This window comes from Colobus angolensis, unplaced genomic scaffold, assembly GCF_000951035.1.
Source record: "Colobus angolensis palliatus isolate OR3802 unplaced genomic scaffold, Cang.pa_1.0 Scaffold359, whole genome shotgun sequence".
NCBI classification, from domain to species: Eukaryota; Metazoa; Chordata; class Mammalia; order Primates; family Cercopithecidae; genus Colobus; species Colobus angolensis.
In genome coordinates this window covers 2,640,007-2,665,368 of record NW_012116921.1, presented here as the reverse complement: position 1 = coordinate 2,665,368, position 25,362 = coordinate 2,640,007, and the positions used below count along the sequence as shown (strand labels likewise).

The 25,362-nt window shown below is 36.7% G+C and overlaps 1 protein-coding gene across 1 annotated transcript; it reads right to left on the bottom strand.

The window, feature by feature from the left end:
• Positions 1-6,468: 6,468 nt before the first annotated feature.
• On the bottom strand, positions 6,469-21,855 carry IFI44 (interferon-induced protein 44). Its single transcript, XM_011953178.1, has 9 exons — positions 20,477-21,855; positions 19,731-20,197; positions 16,112-16,148; positions 15,210-15,405; positions 14,908-15,057; positions 10,992-11,163; positions 9,884-9,984; positions 7,670-7,843; positions 6,469-6,782 (listed from the first exon to the last, which is right to left on the bottom strand). Exons 2-9 carry the CDS (start codon positions 20,185-20,187, stop codon positions 6,735-6,737), a joined length of 1,335 nt encoding a protein of 444 aa, XP_011808568.1. The 5' UTR covers positions 20,188-20,197; positions 20,477-21,855; the 3' UTR covers positions 6,469-6,734.
• Positions 21,856-25,362: the final 3,507 nt, after the last annotated feature.

Here is a 25,362-nt window from a genome sequence, read left to right as displayed (position 1 = left end):
AACTCAAATGAGAAAATCTAGAGGAAATAGATAAATTCTTGGAAACATACAACTCTCCTAGCTTGAACAAGGAAAAAATAGAAATCCTGAAGAGACCAATAACAAGTAGTCAGATTGAATCAGTCATTTAAAAACTTGCCAACAAAAACTGAGCCCAAAGCCACACGGATTAACAGCCAAACTCTACCAGATCTTCAAAAAAGAGTTGCTGCAAATCCTACTGAAACTATTTCATAAAATTGAGAAGATTAAATCCTCTCTAACTCATTCTATGAAGCCAGTATCACCCTAATACTAATATCAGGAAAGGACATTTAAAAAAAACTACAGAGCAATAAACAAAAAATGAGTACATTCTGTGTGATTCTACTCACATAAAGTCTAAAGTCAACAATTAAGTAGACCCATACAGTATTAGACTTACTCACTAACATTATTGTGAGTAGGTCAACTACTCATAATAATAAATAGACCTACTCATTATTGTGAGCACATCTCACAATAATGTTAATAATCAGTAATGTTGACCCAATAGCATTAGATTATACCGTATTAGCAATGTCAACAATCAGTAGCTGTTGACCCGTACAGCATTAGACCTACTCACTGACATTAGAATAATGGGTCAATGTTACCGAGGAGGTCTAACACTTTAAACCTACTCTAGTGTCAACCATTAAGTTGACCCATACAGAAAGTATTAAACCTACTCACTAACGTTACAATGATAAAGTAACACCAGACTATAAGATTTTTGGCAAAACTCCAGTTATTTCTGGTGTTTTATAGCAGTGATTAATTGAACCTTGATGAGCTCATAAGAGGATTCTGAGTTGGTTGTACTTAGACTTGGAAGAGGATTATATTATGGGACCAAATCTAGTCGAAGAGAATTAGTTTATTGACTGCTGGCTTTTTGTTTGGTTTGTTTATTTTTGTCATTTCACATGAGAGAGGAGGCTACATGTCTGAGGATAACCTCAGTTTAAGAAAGCCATCGTCCCTGAAAGGTCTTTATCTTTTACACACAGCTACTCATGCAGACCCTCCCTCCCCTTCCTACTCTCTGAGGAAGCTACATTTCATCAATACTGTTTCTTCATTATTCAATAACATGTACTTGGTCTGCTCCAGAATTTTTGAACAGATTCTCTTTTATCTTGAATTCTGTATTCGTTACAAAGAAAATTGACCAATAATCAATTCCCCAGGTAATCCTAAAACTAGCTGTTAAAACTTCCTTTCTGAAAACTTGTCAATATATCATTGCTGCCTATTCCTAAGACATTTTCTTATAATTCTTATTAAAGCAACTTCAACAATGCTTAATAGACAAAAACAGAAGTACTAAAACATTAAAACAGAAGGTCACCAAGATCTGCATCACTAAATATAGAGTTGGAATTCCTTCAGCAAAATATGTTTACCAAGAACATACAATGTACAATGATTTTATATTTCTTAATAGATGGACTATTTTATGTTTTTATTCACAATTGCATATTTTATAGATGTTGATAGAGGCATTCAACTACATGTATACTTTTCCAAAATTAAATTTGCTTCTTCCTCTGGACAGTTAGCTTCCACAGGTAATTAATCAAATGGGAGATCATTGCATTGTGAAAGTTCACTATCTATGAAAGTTTTATTTTCATTTATATCTGTAAATGAGTCTATATATCCTTTATTGCACCAAAGAGTTAAGGTAGGAAATTTAAATAATGCTGAGCATGCTACACATCCATAATACTACTGTGTCATTTTACTACCCATCCTAGTAAATATTCCATTTTCTGCATGCTATATATTTTCCTGTAACTGGGATAGTTACCAGAGGCCATTGCTCAGTAAATTCTAGGTACCATCTGGTCTGAGAGAAAAACATATGCCAGCCTTTACAGAATAAGGTTTTACTGATAAAGGCTTTTAAGTAGCATCTGTTTCCCATAAAGAGTAAATGGTGTTGATCCTTAAGTTGTCCAATCTCAACCAATTTCACCATAAAGAATATAGTTTTCATTTAAAGTTGGATACTCTGGTTATAAGAAATTAGCAGTAAAGACTGCATTCCCAGTAATAGCTTGCCCTAGTAGGTCGGCACTTGTGTTTCCACAGCCTAAGTCTCTAGTTTACCCAGCCCCACTGTTTCTCTCTCTCCCTCCCTCCTTTCCTTCCTACCTTCTTTAATTGCTTCCTTCCTCTTTTCCTTCCTTTCTTCTTTTCTTCCACTATTTCTTCCTTCCTTTTCTTTCTTTTTAAATTTCAAATAGTTTTATTGTCTAACTGACCTACCTAGCACAGGCAAGCTTCCTAAAAAAGAATTCCTTCTAGTGACCATGAGTTAAAATTCCTTCTCATAAAAATGAACCTCCATCTACACTTGATTACCACATCAAATTTAGTTCCCAAGGATCCCAAATCCCTCTTAGTATGTTGGAGCTGGTTTAAGTTAATACCTTAAGTATAGTTGCTACTAACTCTTTATGCTGTGAGTGCTGTTCAAGTATATATTTGGCACCCAAAATACTGATCCTCCAGAAGATTGTCAGTTGAACATGACTCCTAGACACGGTTCAGTTTAATATGCATAAGACTGCCCATACTCACTCTTGTCAAAGTTTCAAAGGCAAATCCATCAGTGATATTTGATCATCATATCAAGCATATCAAGTTTACTCTCTTGGACGCCACTCCAATGTCCTAAATGTTCTATTTGTTTAATATTTCTTCCACATTCACATGTGATTTATTCAAAAGAGCAAAGGGGATTCCAGCCTATTAGAAATGCAGTGGTGGCACATTTTTCTTCATAGCCATACCCAGTTGAGAGTCACAATACATCCAGCTCAGCTCAAGGGTAAGAATTTTCTCCAGGCTACAACAGAACCAATACGATAAATGTAACCAACAAAATCAGATTCAAAGGAAAATTTCAACCAGTTAATATAAAGGTACATCATTGAGGATAATTGATGTCTTTTCAGTAAATAACCTAAACAGAGTTCTTGGCCCAATCTTGTAGCTTGACCTCAGTGCCATTCTCCTTTCCAGTGGGAGAAAATTTTAGGATCTTCTTTCTGAGCTGGCAATTACTTGGGACTACAGAATAGAGAAACAGCTAAGAGTGATTTTTCTCTTGTTCTGAGATATTCTCTTAGGAAAAAAGTGATGTGTTCATTCCCAGCATCACTACACATTTTATGCACACCCTTCTCATCTGCCACAATCCCCCATTTGCTTTCCATTCGTTACCTATTTATTACCAGATTTTACTCCTTGGGTGTGTCTCTACCGCTTACCTACATAAGGCAAACAGCTGGAATAGCCCTGCCAGGCCTTCCCCAGGAAGAAGAACTATAAACTTAAGTAGTGATGGGACCACCCCACTTGTAGGCAATGGAGCGGCACTTACAGCCAGTCCTACTTTATACATGAGATGGAGTCACTATCAAGTCCATTGTTCCCTACCAGGATGCAAGTCAAATTCACAGGGATTGAAATAATATCCTGAGTGGTGATGCCTCCCTATGCTGGGATATGCTATTATGGCCCAAACCTGATACACCTTGATCTGGCAAGATAAAAGAAATTTTTTGTTGGAAAGATAAAGTTGTGCAAGTGCATCATCAATCTTCTCTTTATCCCTACAACCATTTGTCAGAATCCTTCCCAGTGGTTTTTCAGTTTTAAATTCACCCAATCCAGCCAGCTAGTCCTTCATGTCCTCATCATCACCAGTTTTTATCAACAGATAGTTTAATTGCCCATTCCAGTTAGTTTTATGGGGAGTGGGAAAAGCAAATATTTTTAATTAGCTACTTGGTTTTTACTTTTTTAACATGAATACACAGGAGAATCATGCAATGCTGTCAGCATCTAATACAATCCTGGGCCAGCACACTCCTTTCCAACCAGTCTTATGACGGCAGGACCTTTCCATCTTGCCTTTATTATTTTCTATGACCCCTGTATAATCTGCAAAATAAAGAAACATACCATTCTTTCTTTGGTATGACTTTTTTTGTTGGACTACCACTGCTGGGTATGCCCCCTTTCTGAGCTCTGGTTATTTGCCTTTATTGACTGTGATCGTCACCATGTCACCCACTCCAGCAGTGGAAAGTCTGTTCAGTTGCCCTTTGATTCCCTTCACAGACATGATACAGAGATTTTTGGTTCCTGTGTTGTCAACACAATTGATCATGGCTCTTATCGGAAAACCCAGGGAATTCCAGCATTTCACACTGGAGGACCCACCACATCCTTGCTTAGACATCTTGAATGTTGAAAAAGGGCAGAATGACTCACTTCAGTTCTTGATCAAACTGTTGCTATATTGGTGATGCAGAATTTGATAAGTCCATATGGTACTGAGTCTCTTAGCTCGGTTTTGAACGTAGGCAACATGATGTGTATATTCTGATTTGAGGAAATATAACCTAGGAAACTAAGCTTATTCACATTCTGTTGTTCCACATCTTGAATAGTGTCCTAGGCCAGGGATCCCCATCCCCCAAGCCACAGACCAGTATGAGTTTGTGGCCTGTTAGGGACCAAACCACACAGCAGTAGGTGAGCAGTGGGTGAGCGAGGGAAACTCCGTCTGTATTTACAGCTGCTGCCCATTGCTCACATACTGCCTAAGCTCTGCCTCTTATCAGATCAGTGGTGGAATTAGATTTTCACAGGAATGTGAACCCTATTGTGAACTGAGCATGTAAGCGATCTAGATTGTGCCCTCCTTATGAGAATCCAATGTCTAATGATCCATCACTGTCACACATCACCCCAAGATGGGACTGTCTAATTGCAGCAAAACAAACTCAGGATTCCCACTGATTATACACTATGGTGAGTTGTATAAGGATTTCATTATATATTATAAAGTAGTAATAATAGCAATAAAGTGCACAATAAATGTAATGTGCTTGAATCATCCCAAAACCACCTGACCCAGTACTGGTCTGTGGAAAAATTGTCTTCCGTGAAACCAATCCCTGGTGCCAAAAATGTTGGGGACCACTGTCCCAAGACATTGCTGCACCCAAAGTATAAGCAAAGTCAAAGCCCAACATTCATTTATTCTAGTCAGAATCCAGTTGAAGACACCTGGGGCTACTAGTAAGATTTCTACATAGTCTACCTGTGGTTCTTTGCTTTCAAAGAATCTTACCAAAAGCCATCTTTTAGAAATTCTCTATTAGTATTCTGAACACTGTGTTACTACATTAGCAGTTTCCATAAAGGAGTATGTCATGATTCTACCCAATGTTTATAGCTTGAAAGACAATATCTCTGTTTATTTCATGTCCCCAAATAGAGACATCCAAGGAATGGACCAGTATATCAGTCTTTGTATTCTAATCCCTTATGAGCCAGTGACTAGACTTTATCTGGTGACCATTAACATGATTCATTTGAATTCTTCCACAGAATTACTACAGTTTTTCATAATTTAACTCTCCTCACAGTGTATTTTTAATTGACTGATCATGTGGATCTCATATGCACTAAATGCAAGGGCATTAACCACATCATGAATCAAAATAGCAAGCATTACCTCAGATGCGTCAAAATTGTCCTATTCTGTCAGATATACTGCCTTCAATTTTGTCCATTTTATGGACCTAACTTTGCCTTCAACTAAGGTTTACCATCAGCAGGGTAACACTCAGAATAGTAGATACCCTGGCTAATAACTAGGCTGGGGCATAAAGGGGACTTCTGAGATGTCTGCTGGTGAAGTTCTGTTTCTTATCCAAGTGCTAGTTTCTCAGGCTTGTTAAGTTTATAAAAATGCATTGAGCCATATACATGAATCATATAACTTTTATGTTTATACTATATTTTAATAAAAAGCTTTTTAAAAGTAATTGCTAATAATTTTAGATGTATTAATAAGACTCGAATTAAGATGGCTTAAGATTATCAAGAATGCTAACCTGAGAGAATGATAGCAGCACATAAAGGAAGTAATGAAGGGGTGAATGTGTGTGTGGGAGAGAGAGAGAGAGAGAGACAGAAATAGACAGCTAGAGAGAGAGAGAGAGAAATAGTCAACAGCTTTTAAATCCCCAGATTCAATCATTTCTGAAGCCAGTTTTATGCCCTTTCTTTGGTTCGATTAGTTGATCCAATACTATAATCCTTTTTTATTCATATAGTTCAGGATGAATGTTGTCACTTGTAACTAAAATAGTCATAACTATAAAGTAATCAAGCTATAGTCTCCTTCTGTTTTAGTCTTATGGAATTCTTATGAATATTAAGTACCACATTTGGTAAGTATCAATTATTAAGCAAAAATGGCTTTAGGTTAAAGAATACAACATTAAGAAGGGATTCATACAGACCAAAATCACATACTTTAGAAATAAAATCAGAAGGCAAAATTAAGATGAAAGCAGTGAATATCAGAAGATGCTGACAAATCATAATTTTTCCAAAATCACACACACTCTCAAGTTAGACCCAAGTTTTATAAGAAATTTATTTTTTCACAGATACAGAACATAAATCCAAGAAAAATTATTATTATTTTTCACAATTATGACTTTAAATCATGCTATCTCTAGTTATTCACAAGTACTACAATGTTTTATGCATTTCTTCATCCTAGACATTAATAAAACACATCCCTTCGGTCTTAGTTACTTCTCTTTGGTCTGTTGTCTCCTTTCTGAATTTTAATCTTCTGTGATATGAAGAAATTTACGTGAACTTTTCACATATTAATTTTCTTCCTTGTGCACACTTGATAATTTCCTTTCTTTGATTCCCTGAGAAAAGAAACACAAAATATTCTTAGTGGATTATCTGAGGAAAGGCAACAAGAGGGAAGAGGAATATTGGGACGCTGGAGATCTCAACGAATGCAATATTAGCAGCACATGTACCTTGAGGAAGAGAAGGGATGGTGAAACCAAGATGGCAGAGTTAGAGCAATGAAGTTAGTAACATGAGAGTTTCCCAGCAATTTGAGAAAGACAGAATTGGAGAAGATATGATATTCTGAATTCATTTCCCAAGCACTAAAATAAGATTTGAGTATACTAAACTGAAAGCTCTGTCAAATCTCTAAATGGAACAGTGCAGCATGTACTATGCGCAGACAGTTAAAAGAAAGTTTATGTCATACTAAATTCTGTGACCATTACATAAAAGGACATACCTCTACCTAGCAAAGGCCACACTGCATGAAGAGGGACTAAGATGAAGGAGAGAAACCAAAAGGCAAATCAAAGAAAGACAGGAGCGTAAGGTCCTAAGGAAGGAGCAAATAATCAAAGGTCGCATCTGATGAGGAGCAATGCTGATCCAATCCAGTTCCAGGTCCTAAGTAAAGAAACATAGTCTGAGAAAAGAGGCCAGGGATACAGCTTGGGATGTTCAGAGAGTGGAAATGACAGAAGTGGATTATTTTAAAGCTTTCATCTCAAGACAAGAGGGGAAAAAATGTAGTACAGATTCTCTTAGGATGTACTCCAGGAAAAGAGGGAAATGTGAGGAGGGAAAAATGCATCCAGACAGTGGGTTAAAGAGCAGGACTAATCACAGGGCAACAACCCACAAAAAGACTGAGAGCTGCCAGGTAGCTGATAGATCCAGGCAGAAAGTAGCCAACTACCTGACCCTTTCAAGCTTCCACACCACCAAACACATCTACCTCTTCCTCAAGAGGCAAATCCTCTAAGAAGTCATCTGCAGCCCATAGCATTCGTCTCAGAGCAGAAAGAATTAGAACATCCTTTACAGGGTCCAGCTCCCACTCAGAGGAATAATTGCTAACCACCGAGATGTCAGAAAGAGCAAATCCAAGTTTTCTTTGGACTTCCTCTAGCTGCAATACAAAAATTAAAAAGACATTGCAAAACAGTGAAAAATATTATTTTATGTCAGTATAAATTATGAAAGCAATATCAAAATGTAAGAACTTGGCAATAATTTCCCATTGGAAAAAAAACGGAGATCTGGTCTCACAAAGTACTCTTGAAGAACTTCACGTATCAAGTTCTAATGTCACTGGTAATAGTAATTTGGAATACATGCAGTGGATTCTAAATGATTTAGAAGCAAAAATTTTAAGACACCTATGCTACAGTCCATAAATTTTCTGTTTCTTTTAAAAGACATTCTCTGGATAAGTAGATTTTATTAGACCAGTTTAATGTTTGATTCTTGTTTAGACTATTTTACCTCTAGAACCAAATTGCCTAGGTTCGAAATATTTATCTGTCACTGCTCAGCACTGTCAATAAACATTGGCAAATATTACTCTGTTTTCTTTGTTTCCTCACCTGTAAAATGCAGTAATGATAGTACCCATTTCATAGGCTTACTATAAGGACTGATTAAGAAAATCTGCCACATACTTAGTGCTCAGCAGATATTCACTATCATTGCATTTCCCCAACTAGTGTTCCCACTTCCAGATTCCTTTTGATTCCAATCTGTGCACAGTGCCACATTAATTTTTCTGAAGATCATAACTTTGATTGACTTTGATCATATCATTACTGTTTCAAAACATTGTTGTGATTCCTCATAATGCTCCTAATTAAATAAAATTACTTCATGCAAATGTTCCTTGCCCATTTTATCTCCCCCCACAAAGATCCAGCCCTTCACTAACCTGAACTCCACGTTTCCCAAACATGCTGACTTTTCCTCCATTAATATATTGTCTTATGCTGAATTTGTTGGCCCTTTTTGTCGCTTCATTTTCTGAAATATTTATTCTCCTCGAAAGCCATTTCCCAGTGCTGTCCAATTGACGAAATCTTCCCGAACCCCTTTAACACTATATTTTTCTTCTCTAAACTTTTAAAGCACTCTATTTTTCATTGTTTCATGATATTTATCATTGTCAATCATAGATAATTTCTTGTCAACTTTTTCTTAGCCCATACTCCCATCCCCTCACCCCCATCTATAAAATTGTAAAATGTTTAGTGTGGGGGAAATTTTTCATGATCTGTGTAGCTGATAAGAGACTATCACACTGACTCAATCTTAAAGACAATCAATAAACATTTATTGAATTGAATCGTTGAATTAAATTGTAATAAATGAACTTACCCATGTCAGTGTAAAGATAGACTTCTGTATCCATGGGTTCTGCATCTGTGAGTTCAACTAAGGCTCAAAAACAATTGAAAACAAATGGCCGGGTGCAGGGACTCATGCCTGTAACCCCAGAACTTTGGGGGCTCAGGCGGGCAGATCACCTGAGGTCAGGAGTTTGAGAGTAGCCTGGCCAACATGGTGAAACCTCATCTCTACAAAAATACAAAAAAATTAACTGGGTGTGGTGGTACATGCCTGTAATCCCAGCTGCTAGAGAGACCGAGGCAAGAGAATCACTTGAACCCAGGAGGTGGAGGTTGCAGTGAGCCGAAATCATGCCACTGCACTCCAGTCTACGCAACAGAAACTCCATCTCAAAAAATAAAAAAAAAAAATTTGAAAAAATATTTCATCTGTACTGAACACGTACTGGTTACTTTCTTGTCATTAATAATTAAAAATAGGGTAGAACAATTATTTACATAGCATTTAATTTGGATTAGGTATCATAAGTAATCTAGATATTATTTAAAGTATATCAAAGGATGTGCATAGGTTGTATGCAAGTACAAATACTATGCCATTAAGCATCCACAGATTTTGGTAGCAATGCAAGTTCCTGGAACCAATCCACTGCAAATACCAAAGAACGACTGTATTTAACTTTTGAATCTTGGGAAATGGGCCCTATTTAAGCAATCTGTATAATTCTTCTTAAACCCAGTAGCTGCTTGTTTTTATTTTTATACACACTAGTATGTGATTGTAGTAACATACCCCAGAAAATGTGTTTACGGAGGGCATCATTCATTACCTTGGACCTCAGAGGCACACATCTGTCTATTTCTATAAGGTCACCTTTTGTAATCAGATCCATGCTATCCACATGAGTGAGCAAGGCCACATGTACCACACCTATGCCAAACAGAATTGTTTTTATCATTCTAGAGAGCATCAGTATTTTCAAGTTACTTAACTATCAGTTATGCAATAGGCAACCTGTGGAACAATTTCAGACTTGGAAAGATCCCCTGCACCCCGGTCACCCTCATCTCCCCAAAAAACTCCCCTGGACTACTTATTAGTATCTGGAATTTCTCTGACATGGGGAGTCACCTTCACTGCCTTCCATGGCAACAAATGAGGCCTCAAATGAAACCACCTCTTGGAAGAGGTAACTAAAATTTATGCCTCAATATTGCTGATTGATTTCATATTCTGTCCAGAAGTTGTGTTTTGAAAGAGGCAGAATGTGTCAAAGCATCACAAGTAAACTTCCCTTATTTCACAACACTAGCAATCATCTCTCTGCACATCTCCCCTTTGCAAAGTTTTATATTTCAGCAAGCAGGTAAGTTGATCACTCTCTGCTTCAAAACCAAGAACAGTGATAAACTGGCTCTTTCTCATTCCAAATGGACATGACCAAGAAAAGCCAGAATGGGTTCACCCTAAATCCCTGATCCTGGTTACCTTCTCCAAACTCTTTACCTCTCTCTACCAAACACCTTACCTTCCTGTTTCTTTTCCTTACTGACATGTTTCTTTTTCATTTTCTAATTCTTAAAGCTCAAGGCCCAATCTTTGTCAATAAATGCATGCCAGGACATAGGGGTAGCATGTAGTTTGGATTGTACTACCCTTCATATATACATTAATTTGTTTTAATTCTTAACAAAAAAAGTCTCTAAGGTAGGTACTATTATTATGCTAATTTTATTGATTAGAAAATTGAGGCACAGAGAGTTTAAGTTACTTGCACAAAGTTATATAGCTAATGAATGCTCAATTTCATTGAAGCATGCTGGTAGACTAGGGAAGATTGAAATATGCAATGACTTAAGTTCTTTATCCTGTCCAAAATACATTCTAAAACGCAGTCTGGTCAATTACCCTTAGTAGCAAAGTGGAATGAGACTCACCAGCGTTTATCAACTCCCTTCGAAGTCTTTTGATCTTTACTATCATTTGAGAGGAGAAGTGTTCAACAGAGTTGGTATCAAATACAAATGCCACACAATGAATTCTGTCCTTCAGTGATGGGGAATCAATGTAGTCACGATGACCTAATTTGATTGATTCCATGGGATTAAACTGTAAGGTAGACATAAAGCAACATATTAATTCAACAAGTTTGTTTATGAGCACAAACTATGTACCACACACTGTGCAAGTGAACTGAATGGTAAACAAAACAGAAAAGTCTCTAATAGTGTGAGGTTAACAATCTTAATAGGGAATACAAGCATTATGCAAGTAAGCTAGCAGTCCTTTCACCTTGTCAGGTAAGACATCTGTGAGGAAAGGACATGTAATCTGAGAGCTAAAATAGCAGGAGTTCAAGAGGATAAGGATATGGCTGAAGGTGTTCTAGATAAGAAAGGCAATCTGCCCACAGATGGAAGTAAGAGAATTCAGAAAAAAAGCTGGTACCATCAAGCAGAGCGCAAGGAGGAAAGGGTTCAAGGTGAGATGACTTTACTCTTCAGCTAGTAGTTTCTCTGTTGGGAATCTGTCCCACTGATACGCTGACAAAAATACATAATGATATATGCAAAGGTTATTAACTGCAGGAACATTTGTAGCAGAAAAATGCCGTATCAATTAAACTTCATCTGATATGTCAATAAAACACAGTTTTCTACCACTTCTCCAAGAATGGAGTAGCCACAAATTTATATGTACTTTGTTATATATTTAAAAAGGCAAGAAAAATATAAATTTGTATGGTTACTAATAGGAAGAGGGGAGAAATTTATTTGAAGGGGCAGAGAAGGAAGACAGATTCTTTGAATATACATTATTTTGTAGATTTGATCTTTGAACCATATAAATGCTAAACATAAACATAAAACCAAATTAACTTAAAAAATCAATTCCTAAATTTAATCGAATTAGTGAACTGTTGCAGTTATAATACAGGGATAAACTATTTTGATTGACTTCAAAATATAATAATTTGTATACCCCTCCAATGATACATGATACAACCTAAATACACCATAAAAATCTGCTAAGATGTTTTAATTATTTCCAGTTTTGATTGTGATTATATGAAATGATACTAAGTGTGATTATGATGAGATTGTTCATGGTACTGATAGAGCTTTTATACTGAGGTTCCTGTAGGTGATATATAAGATAAAGGAAATGAGTTGTGACATGATACTCTGTTACCTCCACTGTTTTTGAGAATGAGAATTCTCAGTTTGGGAGAAAGCAGATATACAAGTGATAGAAAAGAGAGTAAGTAAAAACTTTCTAGTACTGAATTTGAATAAGAAGTTTTTGTATAAGTTCATAATTTTTTTTTCATGAAAATGTATATTACTTAACTCTGCTCACTAAAAAGGCAAGAAACAATGACCAGCCAAGTAGCTATGAACATTTCTAATGCCCCACACCAGGACTGCTTGAAGAAACAGCTGTCTCAAAAGCTGTGGCAAGAATAAAAGAATATAAAAAAGACTTTCAGGTTCATGTTAAATGGACTCAGGATCCAAATTGTAGAGGCTCTCACTGGTACAAGATGGTACACTTTACATCAGTATGGAGAAAACCTACAATGGATTGAAACACACAACATATGTTCAATTCATACTGAGTTGTTCTTAATGACAATAAAATAATATCTTGACCCTATTGGCAAAGGTGAAGGAAATGTCACTATTTCAAAGTCTTGCAAAAAGGCAAAAAATTCAAGCATACATCCTGTTGTTCTTTTTAAACTGTGCCACTGGATAATCAAAGAATAGATGAGGGTAAGCTTCTCTTTTGTATGTGAAATGGTGAAAGAATAATAGAGAATGTCACTATTTTCACACCTTAACAAATAAATGGATCTAGGCATTAAACATTGATTAATACCAATATTAGAAAAGTGATAAATCCCCAAACTGTGCACGGTTTCATAGAATACAACACAATCTATGAAGTAGAATCTGAATTGGAACACTCTTTAGATTCAACTCTCAATAATCAGGACATATGGAAAACAGAGGACCATGTAAAACCACCCTGAGGGATGAAAATAATGGAGTTCAGATTACATAGAAGTCTACAAAACAACTAGATTTCTTAAGAAACAAATGATAAGGAAAAAGTGAGGGATACAAAGTCAAAGAAACTGAATAGACCTATTTGAATGTTTTTCAAACAAACTTAAAGATGTATATTTATAAAGCAATTAGAAATTCGAACATTGAGTTGTATTTGATAATTTATGGAACGATTGTAAATTTTAGGTGGGGTAAGAGTATTATGACTATGTTTAAGGAGATATATATATGCTCCTATTTTTATAGTTATATGTATAGTCAGTATTGAATGAAATGTTACGATTTCTTGGGTTTGCTTCAAAATAATACAAGAGAAGAGAAAGTGGGTAGATACAGATAAAACAAGACTGGCTGTGAGTCAAAAATTTTTGAATCTGAGTACATAGGAATCCATTAAACTATTTTGTCTATTTTAAAATTCTCGGTGATAAAAAAGTTTGTATCTAAAAAAGAATATTTAAAAATAAACAGCACTTACAAGATAACTCTATACTAAAGAATGAAAGAATCTTGCATGAATAGAAAAACAAAACTTGCTGTGTTTTTTAACAGGCACATAAGATATGTAAAGATGTCAATCAATTTTCAGTATAAAGTGTTAATATAATTTCAATATAAACAACAAGAAGTCAAACACAAATGAACAAACAAAGCACAAAAAACCTCATTTGAAAAGGTATATGTATGAAAATTGCCAAGAAAAACAAATAGGAGTAATAAAAAAATGAATGTGACTTGTCTGGTAAGTTATCAATCCATAATTGATTACTATGGTAATTAAACAATTAGATAATATAGTAATTAAAATGCTCTAATGAAATAATAGATCACTACATCAATAGAAAAAACTGAGAATACAAAAACTGACCCCAATAGTTCATAATGAAAAGATACAAAAGGTATTCAGTGAAAGATGTTGGCATCATTGACTATCGTTTGGAACAAAGTAAACTTAATGATTAATTCAAGATCTGTTCATTAGAAGACTAGAAGTTTAAAAAATATATACCGAGATGGTTCTTTGATCTCCCCTTCCTCTTGCCTGGAACACTGACAGTGCTCAGTGTTCTTTTCACATAAAAACAACAGTCATGCGTCTCAATCAGGTGGGGCTGCTATGAAACGTTATACAGATTGGGTGGCTTAAACAACAAACATTTATTTCTCACAGTTCTGGAGGCTGAGAAGTTCAAGATCAAGGTGGCAGAAGATTCGGTTTCTGGTCAGGGTTCTCTTCCTGGTTTACAGAGAGTCACCTTCAGGCTATATCTTCACATGACAGAAAGAGATCATCTCTCTCATGTATGTAAGAGCACTAATCCCATTCATGAGGTCTCTATCTTTATGACCTAATTACCTCCCAAAGTCGCTACCTCCAAATACCATCACACTGAGGACTAGGGTTTTAATATATAAATTTGGGGGAGGCATATCTTAACAGCCCATGCTGAGGACCTCAAAAAATCGGAAGGATCTCTGAAATTAATAACTTCAGATAGCTGCCACACTGATCCCAAGCTGCCTGCCTTCAGACTTCCTCTTACATAAGAAAAATTATCTATGTAGGTAAGTTGATGTAGTTGGATTTCTGTTTCACATAGCTGAAAGCAATGGAAAGTGGAGTAGCTGTTACGATAGCCATGATGGAAGAGCCCTCAGATGTTTTTATTCTTTTTGAAAAAAAAAAAATCGAATAGTTTAAGAAGATAAATGCTGATACATTTGTACAAAAATAAGCATTTAAAAAATCAATTATAATTTCTCATTAGTCACATCTTACCTGGTATCTATCACGAATGTTACCATTTAAGATGTAGAATATGTCATCCCTGCACAGGCCGCCTTCTTTCTCACCCAGCCCCAGTGAGTCACACAGAATAAATGGCAGATATTTGCCATCTTTCCCGTCTCTAATAGAGTATGTCCTATACTGTAGAGGGGATAAAAGCAATTTTAAAGATTAATTTTTTATTATAAATTGAGATGAAGTCTATATGTAATAAAGTTGATCTGCAAAAGGCTTTTGAAATATAACTGATTTGAACAGAGAAGCAAAGGCTAGGTGGCCTCAAATGTGCTTACCTTCTCAGATATCCCAGTTTTATTAGTGCCCACCAAAGCCTGATGCGTTACATGCCCTTGGAAAACAGACCTCACTGAGTTGAAAAAGCTGGACTTCCCAGCTCCAACTGGACCCAGCAGCAGAATTCGTGTTTGTGGAACCAGGGATCCATATGGTTCATAAGTTCTCAAGGCAGACAATAAGCTCTTCCTGAGCCTGTTCAGACATGACCATTTTTAACAATTGACTGCAGTTAGGTCATAAAACCTTACTATAAATTTTCTGTGGATTCATTTTTTTCATAGATTCTTTTTATTAGCAACTTACCTTCTTACATAAAAAACATGAGATGAACCTATTTGAAAATAGATGAAATTCTATTGCAAAAAGAACAAAAAGCAAAAAATAATACACAACTAAAGCCAGACATAAAATCTTTCAGATTTAAATTAGTAAACCATATACATCTAAGAATAAATAATAGCTGTATTATACATAAAGATCAATTATTTAACACTAAACTTCAGAAGTCAAAATACATGTGACTTCCAAAGTTCATGAAAGTAGACCATTTCTAACATATTCTTGAAGTTCATGATGGGTATTCCCCACCTGCCAACCACTTCTAGCAACTCTCTAGAGTAGTTGAAACATTAACTGCAAGAATTCTAAGTAAAACACAGACATACAAACAAATAACTATTTTTCTTCAAGTATATCACATTAAAAATTCCTTTCCTCTACTCAGTGCCCTTTTTGTTTTAATATTATCAAATATTTTATGATTATAAATACAGTTTGTTCTTGATGATCCACAAGTTATGTGTGATAATACGTGTTGCCAATTATATTGATGAGACGTATCATAGAATAAGTCAAAGAAAATGAAGAGAATAATAGAATCTTAAAAACAATGACTTACTCAGTCACCCCTTTTATCTTTCTTTCATCCAGTAAATCTGAGGAAATAATCAAAGAATAATGTAGATTAGAAGTTGTTGAATGATTGGCTGACTGAATGAATGTCAATGAATTCACTAGAGACAAATACAAAAATAGCTTTTCCATGAGAACGGTCCTGTATGGTGAAAATGGAACAATTTTATAGAGAAAATTCTGATAAATCTCATTAACATCATTTGAAGACGCTAGCGCTAGAGGCAAGGTAGACCCTCTGTACTATCAGCAGATCTCTTCTCATTCAGTTATGCCTGAGTGTGTGTGTGACTCACTCCCACATGGGAATTGAGGGTGTGGGTGTTTTCTAAAGAAAAGAAGCAAGGCCTAGAGATGTGGGAATGTCTAACGTGGAAATGTGGAAATGTCTAATAAGACATATTCCCCTCCATAATCCAATAGGTCTGAGAGGGATAATGTGCAGAGACACACAAACAGAAAACACGGGCACTAGATTTTCTCTACAACTTGCTATTAACAATTGGAACTCCAGGAACTTCCAGCTCACTTAATTTTATTCCTGCCCCCAGAAGAGAAGATAAGACTCATGCCTACCCAATCAGAGTGCGGTAAATAGTTCAAGTGTAAGCAGAGGATTTCATTCAGAACAATAAGGCACAAGCTCAGAATTATTTTTTCTTAGAAAGAGACATTTTTATGGTGAATTTAAAACAGAAAGGATAAGGATAAGCGATGCTACCAATTCTCTCAGTTACAAAAGAAGAATATCATGTAGAACATTTATAAACATGGCCATATGTATGGCAACAAAGTGAACAATATTACCAATAGTAGAAATTGTGAAAACTTCCCTCAATGTCTATAATATAATAAAACTAGCAAAACGCAATTACAAACAAATGGAAAAGCAACCTCCTGGGAGTTTAAAAAGCACTGTCTTAAATAACTTTAATATCCAAAAGGAAATAGAAACCACAATTATAAATATATATAAAATAGCAATATGAACCTTTATGTCAATTTTATGATAAAATCCTATTTCGTTAATGACAAGAAAGACAGAAAACATTGAAAATTGAAAATAGAATAAGAAAGAATAAAGAAACAAACCTTAGGAATATAAAAAGAAATATAAAATATAAAACCAAATTTTAAAACTTGAAGAAAGGATAAATTAATATAGTAATTATTTTAAAATGTAAAATAAATAAATTATCTTGTTTTATCAAAGAAAGACAAATTTGTTAAATGTCATACCACCACTCATATACCAAAATGGTTACATAATCTAAAAATAAAACAAAACACTGAAAAGGATTTGGGGTGACAGAGAACCTTGTACACTACTTATAGTTGTAGAAATTGATATAAAACTATGTTGGGAAATGTCATCAGTGTGAAGACGAACATATACATACCCTGTGATCCAGCAATTTCACTGGTATTTTCTTCAAAAAACAATTATATGTGTAAACCAAAAGATATGTACAATAATATTTATAGCGGTATTATTTGTAATAGCCCCAAACTGGAAAACACAAATGTCCACCAGTGATGATTGGATAAAATACTGTGAAGGATGCACTACAATGGAACACTACATGAATGAAAAGTAATAAACTATTGCTACACACAAGAATAAGGATGAATCACTATGAAGGTATGAGTTAAAGCAGCTAGACAGACACATTTGCTCACTTTACCAGGGAACACTCTCAGGGAAAAAGGAAGACAACTGACCAAGTCTAATTTTCTAATAAGTATGCTAGTAATTTTATGTCCTGGTAAATAGACTAATGATATTTCCCACACAGAAATAGTACATATCCCTTGAACATCCTTAACAGGATATCAGTGGCTAAGAATTACTTAGTAAATAAACCTAGATTCTGGCCAGGCACGGTGGCTGAAGCCTGTAATCCCAGCACTTAGGGAGGCCAAGGCAGGCGGATTACCAGGTCAGGAGTTCGAGACCAGTCTGGTGAGCACAATGAAACCCTGGCTCTACTAAAAATACAAAAAATTAGCTGGGGACGGTGGTGCATGCCTGTAATCCCAGCGACTCAGGAGGCTGAGGCAGGAGAACTGCTTGATCCCGAGAGGCGGAAGTTGCAGTAAGCTGAGATCTTGCTACTGCACTCTGCACTCCAGCCCGGGTAACAGAGACTCTATCTCAAAAAACAAATAAAATTACAGATTCCATGGATTAAGAGGGCATTCTTGCCTCCCTTGAAAATGTCTTGAAAGCTGTCATATAATTTTTCAATATGTAAAGTGGCCCATAAACTTCACTTAAAACCCCTGCCTATTTTTCTGGCTCTTAAAGCACATGTCCAATATGGAAAGGAAAGATTTAGGGAACCACACAGAATATCTAAGTACTCTTTCTGCCTTTTCTTAGATTTCTGATTGCCCCTATCTTTAAAATTACTAATACAGCAATATTAGATATTATGCTCAGTGAAATAAGCCAGACACAAAAGGACAAATACTACATAATCCCACTTACATGAGGAATCTAAAATAGTCAAAGTCATAAAAGCAGAATTAGAATGGTGGTTCGCTAGGGACTGTGGGAAGGAAGAAAAGAGAATATATTTGTCAAAGGGCATAAAGTTTTACTTATGCAAGATAATTAAGTCCCAGAGATCTACTGTACAGCATAGTACCTACAGCAACAATATCATATGGCAGGGGTCGCCAACTCCCGGGGCCACGGAACCTTGGCTGTCTGTGGCCAGTTCGGATCCAGGCCACAGAGTAGGACTTGAGCGGCAGGAGTGTGAAGCTTCATCTGTATTTACAGCTTCTCCCCATTGCTCATATTACAGCCTGAGCTCTGCTTCCTGTCAGATCAGCAGCGGAATTAGATTCTAATAGGAGCGCAAACCCTATTATGAACTGTGCATGAGGGGTCTAGGCTGCGTGCTCCTTATGAGAATCTAATGCTTGATAATTCACTGTCTCCCATCACCCCCCAGATGGGACCGTTTAGCTGCAGGAAAACAACCTCAGGGTTCTGGCTGATTCTACATTACAATGAGTTGTATAATTATTTCATTATATATTACAACATAATAGCAATAGAAATAAAGTGCACAATAAATGTAATGCACTTGAAACCATCCCCCCACCACCAGTCTGTGCTTCCACGAAACTGGTCCCTGGTGCCAAAGAGGTTGGAGACCACTGCTGGTATACGGTAAGTCATCACTTAACATCATCATGGATTCTTGGAAACTGTAATTTTAAGCAAAACAACATACAGCATGTCCTTGACTAATGTCTTTCTTCCATAATGATGAGGGAAATAAACTGGTTTCCTTCTAAGTTGTTTCACTTAAGTCACAGTTTCCAAGAACCTATAGTTCACTTTAACTGAGGATTTACTGTACTTAAAAATGTGCTAAGAGGATAAATCTTATGTTAAGTGTTCTTATCATAAATATACATATTATTGACCCTGGTTGTCTCTTAGTAAACAATTTGTGTCCAGGTTTCAATCTGAACCATCCAAATTATGGATGAGTGAAAAGGTCATTTTTCCTTAAAGAGATGAATTGGTTCAAACCAACCAAACATGCAAGGGAGAACTCTATACAGGATTATCTAATTAAACCTACCTTCACATCGAAAAACTTCACAATCCTGAATAGAAATAGTACAATTTTGAACAAGTCCAAGATCTTCTGTTGTCTTTGAGCCCATAATCACTTTTCTATTTCTTAACTCTATCTGGAAATCAGTTGTGGAGTTATAGTGTATATTGTCATAACAAAACAGTCTTTCTGGTGTACATAGTCCTAGTTTCCATTCTGAAATTTTAGTCTCTTGAAGTGCAAAAAGGATGATGGAGGCAGACTTTCTTTCCTGGTAACTCTCTTCTGCATATGCTCCAATAATATGATGTTCACCATAAATCACTGTTAGAGTAGGCCCTTGATTACAACATCTGTCAAGCAAATCTCCACTACAGAATCCATGGACACTACCCTTATAGAGAAGGCTAAGCCGCTTTCCTCCAAAATGATTTTGCAGGATCTTTTCATGCAACCATGTCAAACGAGTTGTCACTGCCATACTTCTTGATCTAGTGGCAAATCAGATATATTTTCCGTTAAATATTAAGAAACAGATACTATATGCTGTTACAAACCTTGCATTTATGTCTTTTATATATTCTACATAACACAAAAAATGACAAAACAAAGGATGAACAGAAAAATCATTAGCTAATTTTTTCCTATAAATCATTGCTTTTTAAATTAAAACAGAAACAGAGACTGGCAAGTGACACTGTCACCTGAGAGAGAGAGAAAGAGAGAGACTAATGCTAGCTAGGAAAAATGAAAAGCAGAAAGACATTTACCTGTTGTAGTGTCTGTAGTATCAGCTAGAGCTGAGGGTAGCTGCTCTGTCTGGATAGCTGGGCAGGCACGAAATGAGCGAAGGAAATTATTCTGCAGCCTTGAAGCTTCAAAGACTCAGAGAAAGGAAACTGAAACTCCGTATGCCCAGCCCACTTGACAGCATGCCAACTTCTCTCAACAAAGGAGCATAAGCTGATCCAGCTTTTAGACAGTAAATTTATATAAAAAATAGTATTGAAAGAATCAAGGAATTGAAGTCAGAGGGAAGAAAACATAACAGCTCACTGACTTTTAAAAAAATCTTTTTATTTAAGGAAAATGCAACCAATTTCTGTATATGGACATACAAAAGGTATTGTGTATTCTAGCTCTAGAATATGTATCTCAAATTAATTTACATCTCTTAATCCCTGCTATCAATTAATTCTGTACTAGTATACTTCCTTATATAGAAAGTTATTTTAGCCTCCAAATTTGTTCCTCTGTTTTTCTGCTTGCCCCCTCTCTTCTCACCACAGGAAAATGAGGAGACTTCATTTATCAGATATAAAACAACTCATGTCAATATCACAATAAAGCCCCTTCTCTAACTTCACGTTGCTAAGGATCATAAATTTGTGTCCTATAGGCAGAATTCAATCTGCAGATTTGTTTTGTAGGGCCAATGCAATACCTTTATATTTTTAAATTTTTGAATGTGAATGCTTTTATATCATTGGGTATCCACTCTCCAGTCCTCCTTTGTCCCCTCTTGCTTTATACCTGACTGGTTCTAACAAATTGAAATTGCCTGCCTGCCCTAAAAAGATTTTTTTAATTTGCTGGCCCTATTAAAAACAATAGCACCATCAAATGAAAATATTTTAAGCAGCTGATGGGGTACTATTTACTTTGCTTTAAAAATTATATTATTATAGACTTATTATTTATAAGGTAATTTACATGTATCTCATGTGTTTATTTTAATAACGTTTTGATGAAGACATCTCTATTATTGCCGCTTTTCAAATAAATAAACAGAGTTTTGGAGTGTAAGTCAGAAAAACAGGACGAATAGGAGTGATGAGGGAAGAAATCTCCTGCTTTAGACAGTATAATCAAGAAAGGTCTATTTAATGAGATGTCATTGGAGAAGTGTCCTGAATGGAGTGAGAGGGAGTACCATGAAAATATCTAGGAAAAGAGCTTTATAAGCAGAGAGAATGGCAAGGATAATCACCCCTGTGGCAGCTTGTTGCAGTAAGAAGCTCAGTATGGTTGGAGCAGAGTTAAGTTTGGAGAATGGCAGTGAACAGGAGAATTGAGGGACCAAATAGAGATAATTGAATTATAGGGGCAATTCTGATCATAGTGAGTTAGTTCTTACGATATCTGATGGTTTTATAAAGGGCTTCCCCTCTCTCTGGGCACTCATTTCTCTCTTCTGCTGCCATGTTTGCTTCCATTTCCAACATAATTATAAGCTTCCTGAGGCCTTCTCAGCTCTGTGGAACTGTGAGTCAATTAAACCTCTTTCCTTTATAAATTACCCAGTCTCAGGCCATTCTTTATAGCAGTGTGAGAACAGATTAATACAGTAAATTGGTACAGAGGGAGTGGGGCACTGCTATAAGGATACCCAAAAATGTGGAAGCGACTTTGGAACTGAGTAACTGGCTGGAACAATTTAGAGGACTCAGAATAAGAGAGAAAAATGTGAGAAAGTTTGGAATTTCCTGGCGACTTGGAGGGCTCAGAAGACAGGAAGATGTGGGAAAGTTTGGAACTTCCTAGAGACTTGTTGGGTGGCTTTGAACAAAATGCTGATGGTGATATGGACAATAAAGTTTAGGCTGAGGTGGTCTCAGATGGAGATGAGAAACTTGTTGGGAACTGGAGCAAAAGTAACTCTTGCTGTGTTTTAGCAAAGAGACTTGGCAGCATTTTGCCCCTGCCCTAGAGATCTATGGAACTTTAAACCTGAGAGAGATGATTTTATGTATCTGGCCGAAGAAATTTCTAAGTGGCAAAGCATTCAAGAGAAAGCAGAGCATGAAAGTTCAAAAATGTGTAGGCTGACAATGGGATAGAAAAGAAAACCCCATTTTCTGAGGAGAAATTCAAACTAGTGGCAGAAGTTTGCATATGTAACAAGAAGTGGAATGTTAATCACCAAGACAATGGGAAAAATGTCTCAAGGGCATGTCAGAGATCTCACGGGGGTCCCTTCTATCACAGGCCTAAAGAATGGTTTCCTGGGCTGGGTCCAGGGACCTGCTGCTCTGTGTAGCCTCGGGACTGTGTCCCGGCCGCTCCAGCCATGGCTAAAAGGGGCCAAGGTACAGCCAGGACGTTGCTTCGGAGGGTGCAAATCCCCAGCCTTGGCATCTTCCATATGGTCTTGGTCCTGTGGGTACACAGAGAACAAGAACTGAGGTTTGGGAACTTCTGCCTAGATTTCAGAAGAGGTATGGAAACACCTGGATGTCCAGGTAGAATTCTGCTGCAAGAGCAGGGTCCTCATAGAGAACCTCTGCTAGGGCAATGTGGAAGGGAAATGTGGAATCAAGCCCCCACACAGAGTCCCCACTGGGGCACTGCCTAGCAGAGCTATGAGAAGAGGGTCACTGTCCTTCAGACCCCAGAGTGGTAGATACACTGACAGCTTGCACTGTGTGCCTGGAAAAGCTGTAGAAACTCAATGCTAGCTGTGAAAGCAGCTCAGGTGAGGGTGCAGTATCCTGCAAAGCCACAGGGACAGAGCTTCTCAAGGCCTTGGGAGCCCACCTATTGCATCAGTGTGACCTGGATATAACACATAGATTCAAAGGAGATCATTTCAGAGCTTTAAGCTCTGACTGTCCAGCTGGATTTCAGACTTGCATGGGGCCTGTATTTCCTTCGTTTTGGCCAATTTCTCCCACTTGGAATGGATGCATTTACCCAATGTCTGTACCCTCACTGTATCTAGGAAGTAACTAACTTGCTTTTGATTTTACAGGCTCATAGGCAAAAGGGACTTGCCTTGTCACCAATGAGACTTTGGGCTGTGGACTTTTGGGTTAATGCTGAAAGTAGTTAATATTTGGGGGGACTGTTGGGAAGGTGTGACTGTGTTTTGACATGTGAGGACATGAGATTTGGCAAAGGGTCAGGGGTGAAATGATATGGTTTGACTGTGTCCCCACCTAAATCTCATCTTTAATTTTAGTTCCCATAATCCCCATTTGTTGTAGGAGGGACCACGTAGAAATAATTGAATCATGGGGACAGTTTCCCCCAATCCTGTTCTTATCATAGTGAGTTAATTCTCATGAGATCTGATGGTTTTATAAGGGGCTTCCCTCTTTGAAAGGCACTCCTTTTTCTCTCCTGACACCACATGAAGAAGATGTTTGCTTCCCTTTCCACCATGATTGTGAGTTTCCTGAGGCCTCCCAGCTCTGTGGAACTTTGAGTCAAATTAAAACTCTTTCCTTTATAAATTACCCAGTCTTGGGCAGTTCTTCATAGCAGCATGAGCATGGACTAATACAGTGTCCATTTGAAATGTCTACAGTTCTATCATGCACATGAATCACTTTTTTTTTTCTCTCTCTCTCTCTGACCTTCTTGGCCATGGGAATTTGATAATCCCTTCTCTATAAATCTAACACTGATCATCTCTCTGGTAGAAGGGGGTCTCATACACTCAAAGCACCATAAATGAATTTATCTTTGTATGCTTATTTAAATTGTAGCAATTCATTCACATGCTAATTCCTTCTTTATCACTTTATCAAAACAGAAGACAAATGAGCTCAGTGGCTTGAACATATGTTTCTTTGCATTTATTTAAAAAATCTGTCAGGTATTGTCATGGAATGTGCAAAAGAAATCAATTTTTAAAAATGAAAAAATATATTTACACATAATTGTTTAGCACAGCTTGTTACTTGACCTCCCCACCTCTACCCCATACCCTCAATTTTTGCAATTTTGCTTACACTGCACTTCCTGTCTTGGAGCCTGAAACAGTTTGAGTCTATTTGCTTGAATTGTGTTGAGGAAGGAAGTGGGATTGTGGGAGGGTGCAACTGAAAATTGACTGTATTTCTACATCTGTGATCTCACTGGCCCAAGTGGCCTGCATTTTCTCCAACATCAGAGAAATATTTTATGAGGGTTTACAACTGGTATGCAGGTTTTTATCTTCCTTACATTGATGGCAAAAATTAGATCTATTTAGTCTACTGTCCTCCACAAATTGGTCCATAAACTCATCTGATTAAGAATGGGATTTGAGGGCTTCCAAATTTCCATGGCTTTTGGTTGCAGGACCCCCTGAAGACTTTGATCAGCCTTGCCATCTTGTGGGTACCTTAGCATTAGATTGAATTATGTTGCTAAAAGATAATTATCCATCAGCTGATCATTAAGCATACAGGGCTTACTCAGCTTCCCCTATCAATTTGTGTCAAAGTAAATTAATTGTGGACCTGTCTTGTTTTATGAGAAAGCAATGTGATAGTCTTTAAATTTATCTTTCTAAACAAAACACAGGTTTACACATTACCCAGAACAGTAACTCCTCTTGATATTCTTGACCTGAAAGGAAGAAGTGTAGGAAAAACTGATATAAGTAGAGAGGTTATTTGGGCCAAGCATGAGAGTTACAACCCAACTGCATGGAGTCAAGTTGCCCTGAACAATATGCATTCTTATTAGCAACAGTTACAAGTAGGTTTTCAAAGAAAAAGAAGAGGCAGTTCCTAAGTTATTTACCATGAATTTACATTAAAACAGCATAAGCTATCAATTGGCTATAAATTGCTCTCTGAATCAAATTCCAAGAACATGAAGATAACGGGCAAGGCAGCTAGTCAGGAACAAAATGACATTAAACAATTGCCCCCAGCTATGGTTG

Bases quoted from the DNA above. Each gene is read 5' to 3' on its own strand.
- IFI44 (XM_011953178.1), bottom strand. From the start codon at position 20,187: ATGGCAGTGACAACTCGTTTGACATGGTTGCATGAAAAGATCCTGCAA. The intron at 15,406-16,111 runs GTAAGTCATTGT...ATGTCTGAACAG, and splicing joins AAGATAAAAGGGGTGACTGA to GCTCAGGAAGAGCTTATTGT. The intron at 9,985-10,991 runs GTGAGTCTCATT...TGTTTGGCATAG, and splicing joins AAGGGAGTTGATAAACGCTG to GTGTGGTACATGTGGCCTTG.